Source organism: Crotalus tigris, unplaced genomic scaffold (assembly GCF_016545835.1).
Source record: "Crotalus tigris isolate CLP2741 ecotype Arizona unplaced genomic scaffold, ASM1654583v1 scf7180000019364.2947544272:3078424, whole genome shotgun sequence".
NCBI classification, from domain to species: Eukaryota; Metazoa; Chordata; class Lepidosauria; order Squamata; family Viperidae; genus Crotalus; species Crotalus tigris.
The window spans coordinates 2,175,004-2,192,159 of NW_024097500.1; the positions used below are offsets into that span (position 1 = coordinate 2,175,004).

At 42.0% G+C, this 17,156-nt stretch overlaps 1 protein-coding gene across 4 annotated transcripts in view; it reads left to right on the forward strand.

Annotated features, from left to right (window-relative positions):
- The window catches only part of IGF1R (insulin like growth factor 1 receptor), a 125,509-nt gene extending 109,151 nt beyond the window's left edge, over nucleotides 1-16,358 (forward strand). For 3 of the 4 annotated variants that reach the window (XM_039362108.1, XM_039362110.1, XM_039362107.1), the window contains 3 exons: nucleotides 369-498; nucleotides 2,867-3,001; nucleotides 6,825-7,191. In XM_039362108.1, coding sequence (XP_039218042.1) covers nucleotides 369-498; nucleotides 2,867-3,001; nucleotides 6,825-7,191 — 632 coding nt within the window. Of the gene's footprint in view, nucleotides 1-368; nucleotides 499-2,866; nucleotides 3,002-6,824 lie in introns of all 4 variants that reach the window. The other variant, XM_039362109.1, reaches the window with a different exon arrangement.
- Nucleotides 16,359-17,156: the final 798 nt, after the last annotated feature.

The following is a 17,156-nucleotide window of genomic DNA, read 5'->3' on the forward strand; positions in this document are numbered from 1 at the left end:
ACTGATGATGTTACTTAGACAGGTCATGAAACGTCTGCAAACTCAGAGAGCATCGAGGACTTCATTTGGTTTTGTAGCCCAGCATGCTTTAAAAAAAAATAAAATCTCAATATCTTTAAAATAATAAATAAATGAAGCTGAGATTGATAGGAAATGTAGTGGCCATCACATTTCCCTGTCAGTCTGTATGATTACAGATAAAATGAGATATTTTAGTACATCCCAGGGGGTGCGTTAAAACAGAAATGAAAGTTTGTGGTAATAGAGCTACACAGCCGAAGTCCGCTGGCTAAACTCTGTTTTGCTGTTATGGTGATTTCTGCTTGAACTGCAATTTGCTGAGCACCTGTCTGTTGTGTACTGTGTAGATTTTGGCATGACGAGGGATATCTATGAGACTGATTACTACCGGAAAGGTGGAAAGGGACTATTGCCGGTCCGCTGGATGTCCCCAGAATCGCTGAAGGACGGCGTGTTCACAACCCACTCGGATGTTTGGTAATAAAGAAAACCATTTATAAAAGCACTCTTTGATCGCTCTTTGCCGGTCCCCGAAACTTGGGTTTTTTTCACACCTTCTTGGATTTTGATCAGGGGTTTCCAAACTTGACAACTTTAAAACTTGTGGATTTTAACTCCCAGTAATTCTGGCTGGGGCATTCTGGGAGTTGAAGTCCACAAGTCTTAAAGTTGCCAAGTATGAAGAGCCCTGGTTTAGATAGGCATCTCGGGGGGGGGGGTGTGTTCTACTTTCTTAGGGAAGCTTTCATCGTGCGTAGCCCCCCCCCCAAAAAAGTTCAGTTTTAAAACTGGTCCATTTCTCTGATTTTGCAGTGCTTCTTACTGGTCCTTATAGTAGAAGTAACCATATACAGATGGTCCTTAACTTATGACCACAATTGAGCCCAAAAATTCTGTTGTTAAGTGAGTTTCCCCCATTTTACGATCTTTCTTGCCACAGTTGTTAACTGAGATTGCTTCAGTTGTTAAGTTAGCAACACGGTTATTAAGTGAATCTGGCTTCCCCATTGTCTATGCTTGTCAGAAAGTCGCAAAAGGGGATCATGTGTCCTGTGGGACATGGCGACCGCCATTAGTATGGGTCAGTTGCCAAGCGTTTGATTTTTGATCATGGGACCATGAGGATGTTGCAGTGGTCGTAAGCGTGAAAATCGGTCATAAGTCAGTTCTTCCATTGCCATTGTAACTTCGAACGGTGGCTAAAATTTGTAAGTCTGGGATTACCTGTAGTGGCATCTACTTGAGGTTGGATTCTTCAGTCTAATAGCTTTCAAGTTGTAAGAGTTACAAACTGGTGTTATTGTTTTTCTGTGCTCTTTTCCCACAGCCCAGCAAAGCACGCTAGATCGCCAAGCTTGGCAGGCTGGGCCTTTACATAGATTTGTATATTTTGGGAAACCCGCTGCAGAATTTGGCTGCCCATTGCAAAATTCTTGAGATGGGGAAAGCCGTAGTCTAGCTTTCTGGAAGAGCTAACTTTGGAGCTGAGCTGCCTAGTTTTTATTTTAGATTCCACTGACGGAATAAAAATAAACAAGGCAGAAGTAAGGTTGTGGATGATCCAGATCCCAGAGTAAATGACATTCTAGTTATTATCGGGACTGATTCCAACATGTCAGGACTTGGGGAGAACTCATACGTGCAGCAAAAATAGCCCCACTCTGCAGTTAATGTTGCAAGGAATATCGGTATTTTAAATGTCTTCTTTCATACAATCCAGTATAATAAAAAAATGGGGGGGGGTTAATTAGATCAAAGGGCAGTGGGCTTTCTCCTGCTGGATGTGCATCAAAAGTTGCTAACTTCCATTCAGTTCCCACCAGAAGAGACTGTTGGAATGATGTTTAGAGTAAAATAGTTGCGTTCTCCATATCAAGTTTAGATGGTTAGTTATCTCGAACTGGGACACTATTTCTGTCTTCTGCACCTTGCTTCCTGGTTTATATTGTATCTGGGTTTTTCTTGCAGCCTCTGACCAGGCATTCAGTAAATAAAATAAAAATCAACTGAATATTCTTAAAGCATGTTTAAGTGTCCCATTCAAAGCCAAATTTGGGGATTACATTGGTTGAGTTAAAATATTTACAATTGATTCGGATTCAGAGTGGCAGCCTCACAAAGACGTGGAGATAAAAGCTTCCAGTCTGTTTGCAACAAATCAATTTATTACTTTATCCAAAGTGTAGTTTGTACAATTGACTCCAAATTAAATTTCACCAGATCAGGCCCTATGGGTTTTTTTAGAGTGCATAAAAAGCGCAATGGTTATTGTTATTGATTCAATTTGTGCCTATCTTTCTAGCCAGTGTTACTCAAAAGTAATTTATACTTCTATTGCAGTATTATTGCCCCAGTTGGTTACACAACGCTGCACTTTTTAAATGGCAAAGTTCATGTGCCTGTAACAAACCGTGACGGTGCCACAATGTCAACGTATCCATAGCATATGCAAGTGACAGAGTTGTTGTGACGTAGATACACAAGTTACATTTGTGTGAAGTCATCACAGGAATCATGTGCCTGTTGCATGTGTGCCTCTCCTCACTACCCAAGTTTCTGTAAGTTCTTAACAGGTGGATAAGACCAGGTCCACATGAGAAGGTTCAGTTAATCTTCTCAACTAACGGTCAAGCACCTGATTAGAGTTAGACAAGGGACAAAGCATTCAAAAGGGGTTGGACTTAGTTTGCTTGTGGTTAGGTAGGGATGCTAGGCTGATGCCTATTTTCACTCCTCCCCCAGGTTCAGCCATGCCTTCTCCTACATCTGTACACTTTTTCACTTTTTGAGTTTCTCCAGAGAAAACTTCCACTGGCTCTAACGTTTCTTAACCTTTTCCTTGTAGGTCTTTCGGCGTTGTGTTATGGGAAATCGCCACCTTAGCCGAGCAGCCTTACCAAGGCATGTCCAATGAACAAGTTTTACGCTTTGTGATGGAGGGAGGCCTCCTGGAGAAGCCAGACAACTGCCCAGACATGCTGTACGTATATCCAGACCTTTCCCGTCCTGGCCTGCCTTGTTCTCTTCACCTGCTTTGGGACTGGCGTGTCCCACCTGTGCCTACAGAGAATAATCAGCCTGATTATTCCAGCTGGCAGGGTCCAGTTGAATTCAAAAGATCACATCCTGGTTTGATGGGGGGGGGCTGTGGCTCCTGCCCTCTGGAATATCTCGCCTCCCCCATGTGAGGTCAGTCCAAACTCTCCTATCTGCCAATTGGCTTGAAGCCCTGGTGGGGAAAACAGCACAGGAGAGGCAGTTGGTCAAGTAACAACAAAGGCTGCTTCTGCTGACTGCCAGCAGTTCGGCAGTTTGATCCTGACCAGCTCAAGGTTGACTCAGCCTTCCAGCCTTCTAAGATGGGTAAAATGAGGACCCAGATTGTTGGGGACAACAGGCTGACTCTGTAAACTCCTTCGGGAGGACTATAAAGCACTACAAAGTGGCATATAAGTCTAAGTGCTATTGCTGTTGTGCAAATGGAGCTGCATGTGGGCGCTCATTGCTCACACAGACCCACCCCCTTTCCCCCCTGCCAAGCCAGAAAAGTTTGAGACCCCCGATTTGAGGGATCAGAAAAGATCGCCTCTCCCTCACCTTGTCCTCCCTGACCAATTTTCCCTTGCCTGTAAAATTTGGAACTCTCACTCGCATTTTTTTGAAACAAGATAGGGATCTTAACCTATGACGATCTTGGCTTAAACCCTCCACTGGAAATTTCCAGGTTGTAAAGAAAAGAAGCAGCTTCTTGTTAAAGGTCCCCCCCCCCCCATCAAACCATCCTTTTTTTAGTGTCTGGGTTGTCCACCTGACGTGTTTTTCAAAGCTTTACAATTCTTTGCAACCCAATTGTGTTGGGCTGGGCTTGGAGTTAGCAAATACAGAGCATCGTGTGAATGGTGGCTTTCTGGAAGGAAAACACTTATTTTGCTGGCCTTTTTTTCTTTTTTCTTTCTTTTTTCTTTTCATTGGAGGCCTGCATGAGGGATGCAACTGCTTAAGGGGCCTCAGCTGTTTGAGATTCTCAGGAAAAGAGCTTATTTAGCCAGAGGGCTTAGACTGGTATCAGGTGACAGTTCAGCCTTGTTTTGCTAGCTTGCTAGCTGGAGTCAGGCAAAGGAGAGGCGGCTGTCGGCTGTTGCTAAGGAACTGAATTCTCCACCTTATTTTTTTTTTCCAGAATGGGAAATCTCCAGCAAGCTTTGAAATTCTGCTAAACACAGAGGAAATTATTTAACCAGGCCAGCCAGGGGGGATGGGGGGGGCACGGATGTGCAGCTATGCAAAGCAGAAAAAAGATGATCAGTCTAAATTTCATGGGCAAGAATGTTATTAATAAATCAAGACCTCCCCTCTTTCCCCATCCGGCAATTGAGGGTGAAAATGATGTATAAGCCCGGGTAATTAAGGTTGGGGAGATTTTTTTGAGGATAGCATTTAACTGCCGTTTAAGGGGGAGCTGCTAATAGATATAAATTGACATAATTTCTTGGTTGAAGGCATGTCCCCCCCCCCCAAGCTGATCAAATTACTCTCAAGGGCTACTCAAGTCTTCCAGCCCTCCTTTTTAGAAAGCTATTGATTAAAGCAGATGCTCCAGTCCACCCCATTTCTGCCCCAGTCAATAGCTGTTGACGCTCTTTTCCTAACCTGGCCCCTCCAGGGATGATGGAATTCAGCTTCCAGGCAGCCATTGCATGCAGGCAGTCCTCGACTTACGACCACAAGTGAGCCCCAGATTTCTGTTGCTAAGCGAGCCAGTTGTTGTGAGATTTGCCCCATTTTACCACCTCTCTTCCCACAGTTAAGTGAACCACTGCATTCGTTAAGTTCATAATGGGTGGTTAAGTGAATTGGACATGGCTAGTCTAGAGCAGGGGTCCCCCAACGCCCAGTCCCTGGACCAGTACCAGGCCGTGGCATGTCACTTTTTTCAGTGCCGTTGGACCTTCAAACGGTCACAAACTGAATGTTGTAAGTCGAGGACTCCCTGTGTACTTCAGAAAAGAAAATTTCCCAAGAACGAGACCCCAGGGGTGCACCTTCCCCTCCTGTGGCACAACTCCCCAACCCAAGAGTTGTTGAGGCTGAAGAAGGGGCCATGGATTCCCGCAGGACAGAGAGAGGTTGGCAGCCCCCCCCCCCCTTGGCCGGAAATCAAAGGGCAGCAGCAGCTGAGATGTTCCTCCTGGTTGCAAACGTCATTGCAGGCAAAAGGGAGGTGTCATTAGAAAAGCCTTTTCATTCCTCCCTCGTGATCGGTGCAGGTTTGCAAACTCTCTCTCTTCCTCCCATTTCTGGAAGAGCATTCCGTTTCCAAGGCTGCGTCAACAAGGCCCGCTAACCCACCGGCTGAAGAAAACTTCCTTTTATGGGAAGCTGGTGGAATGGCCTCAAAGGAAGTGTCACATGTGCTTGCTGGCACATGTGTCCCGCTGGCCTCTTTGTGGTATCTCCTCAGCAGTTCCCTTCAGGCAGCTGGGCAAAGAGCTGCTATCCCTGTCCTTGGTCCCAGCTGGTGTTTTTAGACAGAGACAAAGAGGCAGCTGGGGAAACGACGGGTGTGAAGTTACCGAAATGGATCTTGGTTAGACCGACGGCTGGTTTCTTGCTGGGTTGAGCCAGGTTGGCTTTTTGCAAATAAGGAAAAAAGATGAAATAAAACCCCAACATCTCTGGAACCTTGTTTCGCGTTTAAGACAGAAGGCAGCGTTAAAGCAAAAATTGGGGAATGTGTATTTCTAATTCCTTTGTCGTCATTCATTTTACAGATAGTCCTCGACTTACAACAGTTTGTTTAGTGGCCGTTCAAAGTTACAACAGCACTGAAAAGAGTGACTTAGGACCGTTTTTCACATTTACAAGCATTGCAGCATCCCTAGGGTCACGTGATCAAAATTCAGACGCTTGGCAACGGACTCGTGTTTAGGACAATTGCAGGGTCCCAGGGTCTTGTGAACCCCTTTTGCGACCTTTCAACAAAGTAAATGGGGAAGCCAGATTCACTTAGCAACAGTGTCACTAATTTAACAGTTGCAGAGATTCACAAAATGGGGGCAAAATTCACTTAACAACTGTCTTACTTAGCAGGAGAAATGTTGGGCTCCATTGTGATGGTATGTCAAGGACTACCTACTTTGTTTTATTATTTTACTTCTGTTTACGCTCCTTTCATTTTTCATCCTTTTTATCGTTGTGAGCCCCTTGAGTAACCTCACAGGAAGGTAGCTCACAAAAGGGACAGTGTAACTGTCATACATATGAGTCGATTGCCAAATGGCCACATTTTGACCACAGGTGACCATGGGGATACTGCAGCGGTTGTAAGTATGGAAAAATGGTCGTAAGTCTCCTTTTTCAATGTTGTCGTAACTTCAAACGGTCACTAAACGAATAGTTACAAGTTGAGGACTATCTATAGGTATTCAGTTTCTTGAATTAGAGCAATCCTGCTTCTGGTGTCCGGATCATTTTGAGTTGATCTATGGCATTTGAAGGTAGCAAGGGCTTGACCCCCTTCCTCATTCAGATGCATTTGAGTACTTAACTCTCAACCACCATGGGGTTCCAGACCAAGCAAAGCTACTTAGGAATGGGGAGTCAACTTCTAACAGTCCCTTTTTGTCTTAAATGGTGTAAATCAGGGTCTTAGGGTTTCCCGCCCAAAGCGACGCTGCGCCCTATTTGCATGCTGTCTCCTCAAAGGCCTCCTAAATGTCAGGGAACCAAATGTTTGTTGCTGGTCAGGAGCTAAACCCAAGTCCTCCTCCAACACAACCGTGTCTGCTGTCTTCTCTTTCCAGCTTCGAACTGATGCGCATGTGCTGGCAGTATAACCCCAAGATGAGACCTTCTTTCCTGGAGATCATCGGCAGCATCAAGGATGAGCTGGACCCGGCCTTCAAAGAGGTCTCCTTCTTTTACAGCGATGAGAACAAGCCTCCCGACACGGAAGAACTAGATTTGGAGACGGAGAACATGGAGAGCATTCCTTTAGATCCTTCCTCGGCCCTCCAGCCTTCGGATAAACACTCAGGACACAAAGCCGAGAATGGGCCAGGCGTGGTGGTCCTCCGGGCCAGCTTTGAGGAGAGGCAGTCCTACGCTCACATGAACGGGGGACGCAAGAACGAACGGGCCTTGCCTTTACCCCAGTCTTCAGCCTGCTGACCTTGAGAAACAGGTGGTTTTTTTGGGTTTTTGGTTTTTTTTTTTTTGCAAATGCAGAAATAAGGGGTTGAGCTGGGAGGGAACAAGAGCAAGCCAACCAAGTGAGAAAATAACAATATATTCAAAAGCCGACTGTACCTCAGTGGATCTTCAAGAACTGTCATAACTGCACACAGGAGAATCCTCTCTTCGATTAGAAGTCGAAATAACTTTTATTTTTCCTTTTTGGGGGGGGGGTTGTTTCAATATGCAAGCAGGAGATTGTTCCGAGCAACAGAACTCTGTACGCGGAGCACAGTCAGCCTTCTAAAACTTTTAATATTAACACTTAATAGCAACAGAAAACAAACAAACTTGAGAATCTGATGTGCGTCTCCCTTTCCTCTCCTTTCTTTCTGCTTCATAAATGGGAAACATGTCCGTGTGAAGTTCAACTTGACACTTTTTTTGTTTCTTAAAATCGCATGGAAGGAGAAGGACAGGCCAACCAGCTCTCCTGCTTTCTTTGCGAGCGCTGTAAGTTGTTACAAAGACAGAAAGAATAATAATAATAAAAAAAGACTGGATTTTTTTTTTAAACTATGATTCCTTAAACTTTCTAGGCTGTCACGAAAGACAGAAGGGTCATACTTTTTCCCAGAGCTGCCAAACTTTGCCAAAAAAAAGAAAAAAAAAGAACTTTTAGGGTTTTCCTTGCTTTGTTTTCTTTTGGTTTTTGTTTTTTCCAATCACACGCTCCATTGAAACAAAATACAGACCAATACACTCCCCTATCTATCGTACACTGGCATTTTTAGGAAAGTTTGACAAAAAATATTATTTTTTGACTGGACGAAAGAAAAAAAACCTGTTCTCTCTTTTTTAAAAAAAAAAATTAAAAACACACAAAAACCCATGGTTGAGAACCTAAGGGATGGGGCTGAATTAGCAAGCACCCCAACATCCCCCACCAATTCATTCTGGATACAACTGGCATTGATGACGGGCGCAAAAGGGCGAGGAAGGAGATGCTTCTTGTGCAGAAATTCAACACAGCCCTCCAGAATGGAAATGCAGACAGACAAAACAGGAAGCGTTGCCATGAGTTGTTTCTTCTGTTCTTTTGGCAGGCTTGCAGCGGGAAAAAATGAAAAAAAAAAAAAAAAAAAAACTTAGAGAAACACTAAAACGGGAGAAGAATGGCAGTTAAACAGATTCAGGCCTTCAATTCTTCAATGCCCTATTTTCCCCCCTCTGTTATTAAGACTTCAAGGGGTATTGCAGTTCTGTGTTAGACCATGGCTCATTTGCATACACATTTGTCTTTTTGTGTCACTTTTATAACTTTTTTACAGTTCAGATACTCATCTATATGTCTGTACAGAAAAAAAAAGCTGCTATTTTTTTGTTCTTTATCTTTGTGGATTTAATCTATGAAAAAGAAAAAAAATCTTCAGGTCAACCCTCTTTTTCCCCCCCCCCCATCCCGTCCTTCCATTTCCGGTGGATTTCTTCCCTCGTGCTTTCTACTATATAAAGTTGGACCTTTCCACCTTCATCCTGCCGCTTCTTTTCCCGAACCGCCGTACCTGGAATCATCGATGGTTTAACACCTTTGAAAGATTTTCCTGGTTTTGTTTTTTCTTTCTATCTCTCCTCTTCTGTCTTCTTTTTTTTTTTTTTTTGCTTTGAAAAAAAAATATATATATATATATATTTATGACCGTCTGTTTGGGCTAAAGCACACTTTGTGGGATGGACGGGAAAAGTACGTTGCCAATCAAGGTTCATGTCCTGTATGTATTGCCCTCTTAAACCATCATTCTCATTCTTGGTACATACGATGCCCAGGTCTGTTACAGTGCAAGGTAGGATGGAGACTCAAGTCACGAAAAAAGAGAAAATTAACTATTTAATGCAAGGGTGGGCAGCTATGGCAATTTTATGACCTGTGGACTTCAACTCCCAGAATTCCTGAGCCAACATGGAATTCTCATTCTTGGCCGGCTCAGGAATTCTGGGAGTTGAAGTCCATAGGTCATAAAATTGCCATAGTTGCCAACCCTTGATTTAGCACAGTGGTCTTCAAACCAGTCATAAAAGGGCCAAGTTTGAAGACCCCTGATTTAGCAAAATTTTCTGCTGTTAGCAGTGTGGCATTGCCTCGCCCTCCTTCTTGTTGGCCCTTTCAAGCAAACCACCACACACCCTGAAGTATATCAGATGTAGGTGAACGGTTGAGTGCGGCCTTGTCTTTCCAGCCATCAACCCTTCCATCCTAGGAACAACATGCATTTCCTGCTCTGCCAGTGGTGATTTTGCAAGGTCACTCAAATTTCCTCTGATTTCCGGGTGGCTTTGGCTCCTGCTGTATCCCAAAAAAAAGGAAATAGTGGATGGATACAAGTTTTGGAGAGGTCATAAAGGTGAAACCGAATTAAGGTGTTGTACGGGTTGGTTGAAAAAGAGGAGAGAGGTTGTTGATGCTGGCTTAGTCCGACATGGAAATTCTGGGTTAGCACTGATTAAACCAAAAAAAAAATAAAAAATCTGGCAGCAGATTAAGGTTTATTCTAGGTTGGAAATATTGATTCCTCTCCTTTTAATATTGGCTGGGGGTTTTGTGTTTTGAGTAAGAACAAAGAATTAAACTATAAACTGCTAGATTGTGACTGGAGATAAAAGTTTTGTTTGTAGTGCTTTTTTTCTTTTTTGCTTGTGTAGCTTCAGTCCCAACCATCTTTTCACTTCCCCGTAGTTAACTATTTCCCCTTTTTCGAGAAAAAGAAAAAGAAAAAAAATGTATTCTATGTAGGATTCTTTTTATTTATTTTTTTTGTGCTCTCAGTTTAAATCACTGTAGAAGTGCCCCATAATACTTTTTAAATACTGAAATAAGAGTTTTGTTTTGTTCTGTTTTTCTGAGTTATGACGGGACAGTTTTTATTTTGTTTTTCAAACATTTTATCTACCTCACACTTTTTTTGTGTGTATATATAAAAATATACATCTCACATTTTCTCAGCAGCCGACAATATACTGTTGAATACTGGCAACCTCATTTGTTGTACAAACCACACATCCTGCAGGTTTTAGAGAAGGAGGTCACTGCTGAACACACACAAAAAAAGATCCCTTGGAGAAAAAAGTTGCTGCTGCTTTACATTCACAAATGCTTTTATCTCTCTGGTGTGGTGTGGATTGAAAGCAGTTTTCACTTGGTTTTGAGTAAAAAATGAAAAGCTGCTGTCCGTCTAGTTAAAAAGAACAGGCAGGTGAAAACCCCAGGGATACCATCTGGTGGTGCCAAAACAGGTTATCCGCTGGGATGAAGTAGGGTTTAAAAATGGGGAGTGTTAACAGGTCTGAATCACATGTAGACTGTGGATATGGAGAAGGAGGTTTAATCCTTTTGAAGCTCTCCAGGTGCCTCCAAACTCTGAAAGAGAGATCGGAACCAAGTGAACATACCCACCTAAACACGAAGTACAGCTTTATTTCTCTGGCAGATCAGTGAAATAGGGTTCCTTAAAACCAAGTTAGTGTAGGATTGGAGAAAAGAAAGAGCTGCTAGTATGTGGCAGGAACACAAAGATATGATTTGCGTTTGTAGCTGAAAAATTGTTGAGAGTTTGGGTTGTTTTCCCCGAACCTCCAAATGATGTTTTGCAGTTGTGAAAACTGTCAGGTGACGGATCCTGGCTTAACTGATCTGCCAGTCAGGTGGCAATTCTCCATCCTGGCCACTGTTCCTTTCCACACAGCTTGTAATTGTTTTCCCCAGTTTGGAGTCATCCAGTTGTGTTGAACCTGGACTCTCAGCCTGAATTCGGGGTGTGCATTAGCACATCTGGAGACTCCAGGTAGAAGGATGACTTGCTTGCTGCATCTGAATTATGTCAGGCTCAACTGCATGATACAGAACTTAAAATTGTGTTAATATCCAGCGGTTGGCCTCTAGAGATTTGGAAAGCATCCAAGGCCATGTTTGATTCTAAAATGGGTTTGGTAAGGAACAGATGCCTGTTATCCTGACTATTCTTTGCTTGATGTCTTTCTGTTCTTTCAGGTGATTTTTTTATTTTTAGTTTTTTTGTGTGTGTGTGATTTCAGTGATGGCCTCTCCTCTCTTGCACATACTAATCTCCTGTTTAGATCTTCAGATCTTTTAACTGGTTTAAGAAGATTTCTCTCCCCCCCCCCAACTGTCCATGTTATTACTTTTAGTTGTACGTAGGTGGCTTAAAATATTAGGAGAGAAAACTAACATTGTAATGCCCATCAAGACATACATTTCATAAGCATTCAGAAATAAGGCAGTCGTGTGATTAAACAAGTAGGCATATGTGACAGGTGAGCTCACCTCAGTCAAATCACCTCAATTCTACCATAGTGTTCTGCGTTCATATTTTTTTAAATACCCATGATGGTTTCCATAGATGTTGTTCTTGTTATTGGAATCTTTTTTTGTGTTGCCCCTTTGACATTATCTGCTTGTCTTTTTTTTTCTCCTCATACAGTCTTTCTGTTGATAGTGAACCCATATTGTCTATGCATGTCAAAGAAACTCTGTTGGCTTGATGTTGGGCACAAAGATGCAATTTTTTGCAGGGTTTGTGAGAGATGGAAAATTTATTTTAGTTCTGGATGGGTTTGGATTGAAATGATACAACCTCAGTCACTGGATGTGATGATCACGCATAGAACTGAATTGGCTTCACAGATCAGAAAGTTGGACAGTTTGTTCCATTCATTCACGAAAATTTGACAGCTTTTCTAAGTCCAACCAAGGGTCCATCTTTTTTAAGTTCTTCATTCAAACGATGCCCCCTCACCCCAGATCTCCCGGCACTTGGATGTAACAGCATTTCCATTTTGCAATGTACAAGCAATGCTCACTGCTACTCCTGGTGTGTAAACCTAGAAGTGCTTAGCTTGAATGGCTAGGCTGATGCAGGAAATTGTAAGTCCAACGCAACTGAAGGAGGAGCTTCCCAGTTTAAGCCATTGGTTCTCTGTAAACCACTTTTCATAGCAGGACTCAATCCAGGGGCTTGGATCTGTTTTTAGTCGATTGCATTGGGTGATCTTGAGATCTTGCATTATGAGGAGAAGATGTTTGTACCTCCTTCTTCTACCATATTCTCTACAGCATCCATATTAAGTCAGTTCAAGTCTGGGTCTCACTTTTCACTTCTCATAAGCTCTGTTGGCATGGATTGCCCATTTTTACACCTTAATATATAATACTCTGGAGATAGGGCAGAGGGTAACCACTTGTTGTCCTGGTTAGGAATTATGGGAACTCAGTCTAAAATCAAAAGATTTTGGAAGGGTGGTTTAGACATTACCACGTTTGCAATTTTACTTTCAGTCCCTTTTCCTTCTCAATTATCAATAGTTCGCTAGTTGCCTTCCAATCATCCTGTACAAGGAAGTCAATGAACATGTGTTTTGTTTCCAGAACCTTTGCATGGATGGTACGCAGTGATGCTTGTTAAATTTTAATGGCCCTGCATATAAAAAACACAACAATGATTCAGCTTTAAGTTTTGAGGTGGCCTTTCCTTTAAAGAATGGTCTGAGTCCCCTGGCTGCTTCCTTGATGTGCAGATGTGCGGGTTTGGCTTCAGAGCTAGGCCTGCTATATCAAAACAGAACTGCTCTCCACTGTTGATTTAACTTTTGATGTCGGAATGGCACACAAAGCAGAGCATCCAAGAAGACCGGTTTGCAGATTAGCTTCCTCCGGGTTCTTCCGAGAAGGGTCTCCCATAAAGTTAAGATTTAAGTTTGTTAGCACTCATGTGCCTGTTTGATGCTATAAAATCCAGTTGGTCCCAGGACTGGTTGCGAGGTGGAAGTGCTGCTTACATCTCTGGGAAAATGCTGAGCGTTGTTTAGTACAATCTGTTAGGTATATGAATGGCACTCCTGTTGCCGGTATAATGTTTGATAGAGTTATATTTTTTAAACGAAATTCCATTCCAGTAGTTGGTAACATTTCATTGTGACTTTTATTTTAAGTTTGTCAAAATATATTTTCCCATGCTCTGTTCAGGTATTCACGATGCCTCTTCTGGCGGGGGAATGGGGGTCAGCAACTTTTTCAGGCATCATAACCACCCCCTTCCCATTTATTTTTTAAAAAGTACGTTTGACAACTTTGCCCAAATCCCATATAATCAGATTTTGAAAAAGATGAACTATTTAAATTTTTTTTTTAAAAAAAAAATACATATATTCTTGCTTTACATTAAGAGGTGCCATGTGGGTGACCCCAGCTCTGGTTTAATCCCGGCTACCCCCTAACTTCTTTCACGATGGGGAAGGTCTGAAGGGAAAGTCTGACCTCACTTGGCTGATCGCGCAGAGTGCTCGATGGGGGAAATGGTTGCATTCCTCTCCCATCCCCGGGAGATTGGGAACTTGGCAAGAACGCTGCCCTCCCTTCCCTGTTCCGTGGCTAAGATTTTTGGAACACGTGAGTAGGGCTACGGATTCAATCCACCGCAATTCATCTCTTGGCTCATTCCTTTCCTTTCCTAGAGGTGCTGAAGATACAGAACGTGTTGTGGGCTTTGTTCCAACAAATTATGAATCCTGTTTGAAGGACCGGTTGGTTCCAAGTTGGAACACTTAACGTGTCTTCGAGTAGGTTTTAAGAACCACCAGGTTGATCCAAATTGAAGGAAGACACAAATTATGGGGCAGAAGTGCTGGTCTGCAACACACAGGTTGACTGAAGTTGAGTGTGCCAGGAATCCTAACTAATTTGGAATTGGTGACGCTGAAGTCTACTGCTGGAGTTCTAGATGTTCCATAGACATCTAGTTCTGGAGCATTTCTGCTGTGGAATCAAATAACGTTAAGCAGAACTCCATACAGGCTGCTGCTTCTAACACATTGACCCCTGAGCCAAGTTTCCACATGCATCTGGAGCAACCATGTTTGCAGGTTTCTCTTAAGCATCTTAATGGAAGGTAACTCCCATTGGAGTCTAGGGTGGAAATGCCCTCTGGGACAGAGTCGGCTGCATCCATGTATTGGAGAATTTGAAAGGGATAGATCAGGGGTAGGCAACCTTGGCTCTTTTATGACTTGTGGACTTCAACTCCCAGAATCCCTGAGCCGGCATGGTTCAGCTTGGAATCCTCTCCCTTTCCCCTCAGCATGGCTGGCTCAGGAATTCTGGGAGTTGAAGTCCACGAGTCATAAAAGAGCCAAGGTTGCCTACCCCTGGAATGGATCATGACCATCTGGCCATAACTGTTACGCAGGTTCCAGGCAGCTTTGTTGCACACAAACGTGGGTTGTGTGTGTATAATTGTCATCTTTGAATTCTGTATCCTTTCTATCCGCTACCGATCCATTAGCATTTTCATTGGGGCTATTCAGTCCAGTAGATTACGGGTAGTCAGTTGACAAAAGATCTGGTTTACAGAAACTAACGACATATTTCACTACATTTTGCAAGACTATAGAGTAGTTTTTATATTAAAAAAAACACAAAAACCATTTGTAGTTTTTAAACACTAACGATAATTTAAGGGCACTTTTCAGTGTGCATGTTTTTCCTTTTTTTTTTCTTTTTCAGGATACCAATGTTATTAATTACCTTTACAGTATGCCAAAACTAAGAGGAACCTGTAGTCACTTCTAAACCACAACTCACACATGGCCCTGTATGCACACCCGATGCCCAGATTGTGTTCTGTATCTCCAGTAACCCAGGCTTCCAGAGAGCTCTGGATAAGTGGGATCATCAATTAATCATTTCACATTTATTGTGTTAAGGTACAGGTTGAGAAAAACCTTGCTGGTTAAGAAAACAGAACAAACATTGGTGCTGTTAAGCAGCCTCTAGCACAGGGGTCTTCAAACTTGGCCCTTTCATGACTTGGGGACTTCAACTCCCAGAATTTCTCAGCCAGCATATGCTGGCTGAGAAATTCTGGGAGTTGAAGTCCTCAAGTCATGAAGGCCATGTTTGAAGACTCCTGTTGTATGGGGACAATATAGCAACAGTACACTTACTGCCTAGTTCAGGGGTCTTCAAACATGGCCCTTTTATGACTTGTGGACTTCAACTCCCAGAATTCCTCAGCCAGTTGGCTGAGGACTGGCTGAGGAATTCTGGGAGTTGAAGTCCACAAGTCATAAAAGGGCCAAGTTTGAAGATCCCTGAACTAGTATTTGTCTTGGAGTTACACTGATATGGAAAGCAGAGGCATGGGCATCTGGGGAAAGGTGTTAGGGATGGTATTCTGCTTGGGTGATTTGCTTTATGACTACTTGGGTTGAAGGATCTGAGAGCCTGGTCAGTGATATGATGAAAATGTCACTTCTAGCATTAATCACTTCATGGAAAGAGAATTTTACTTTGACCCGTTTTTTCCCCCATTCTGTGAAAAAAGGCGGCTTAGGAGAGTGCGCAGTTTATGTACATATTTAACAACTTTGAAGCTTTCTTTGAAAAGACCCATATTCTTTTAAAGGTCCCTATTTATTATAATTATTTAAACAAAAATACTAAAGACATTATCTAATTTTTATCTCAAAAGCAAGGCCCCCTCCCCTCTGCCTAAATGATTTTGAGTGATTATTCCTTTTTTTATGAATTTTCTGTTTTCTAAACCAGTGAGGTTTGAAAAGAAAGGATTGGCCAGAGATCTGTCTCTGGGACAATAAAATACAATATAAATATAAATTTAAAAAAAACCTGCTAAAAACAACACCCTTCCCCTCCCCCCGACACAGACACAAACACACACAATACACACACAAAACGACTCGAACTGAATGCATTTACAAATAGATTTTCCAACTTACCTTGTTTAAAATATAAACTTTTTAAAAAAATAAAAAAAAACCGAATAAAATAACATACCAATTTATTACAGGAAGACTTGCTGTGTATAAATTATTCCTAAAGAAATTCCTGTGTTTATATTAAAATGAATCAGTAGATGATGGAAAAAAAGATCAATGTTTTTGTATATTCTGTTGTAAGAATTTATTCCTGTTGCGATATACTCTGGATTCTTTACATTATGAAAAAAAAGAAAAGAACTTTTGTCTATTTTGAATGCCTGATGCTGAAGCTCCTTTAGTTTCTCTTACTCTGCTTTTTTCTAGTAGTTACAGTACTACATGATTAAGTTAAATAAAAATGGATTCTGTATGTATTTACGACTATTGTGTTTTCTTGTTCGTTGTGCAAAGAAAACTATATTTGTTAAGCGAATTTTGCCCCATTTTGCAACTTTTGTAATTTCTATTCTATTTCCCATTCCATATTTTTTCTGTTCTATTCTATTCTATTCTATTCTATTCTATTCTATTCTATTCTATTCTATTCTTCTACTTCATTCCATTATTGTATTGTATTGTATTGTATTGGTCAGGAGCTAAGAAATCATTCTGGGTTTGAGAAGGTAGAAGGCAGAAGGAGTTAAATGGCTAGGATTCCAGAGATGTCCATAATTAAAATGATATCACTTCATATGAAACCAGCCCATTTGGTAAAGTGTTTTTACCCTGACCAATAGCGGAAAGGACATTTGGAACAGATGGTTAAAGAATATAATACCAGCAGCTATAATCAGCTGTGCTACCAAGGGTGACAGAGGACTGTTGCTGTGAAGAGCTGAAAGGTTAATTTGAGAATCTGAGTTAAATCGGATTGATTCGGAACCTTCATGGAAAAAAAATGTCTTTTAGCCAATACAGATAGTCCTCTACTTACAACAGTTTGTTTAATGACCTTTCAAAGTTACAATGGCACAGAAAGAAGTGACATATGACCATTCTTCACAGTTATGACCTCTACAGCATCCCCAGGGTCACGCGATCAAGATTCAGATGCTTGGTTCATTATTTATGACAGTTGCACTGTCCTGGGATCACGTGATCCCCTTTTGCGCCCTTCTGACAACAAAAACAATGGGGGGAAGCCAGATTCACTTTTTTAAAAAAAGTTTTTT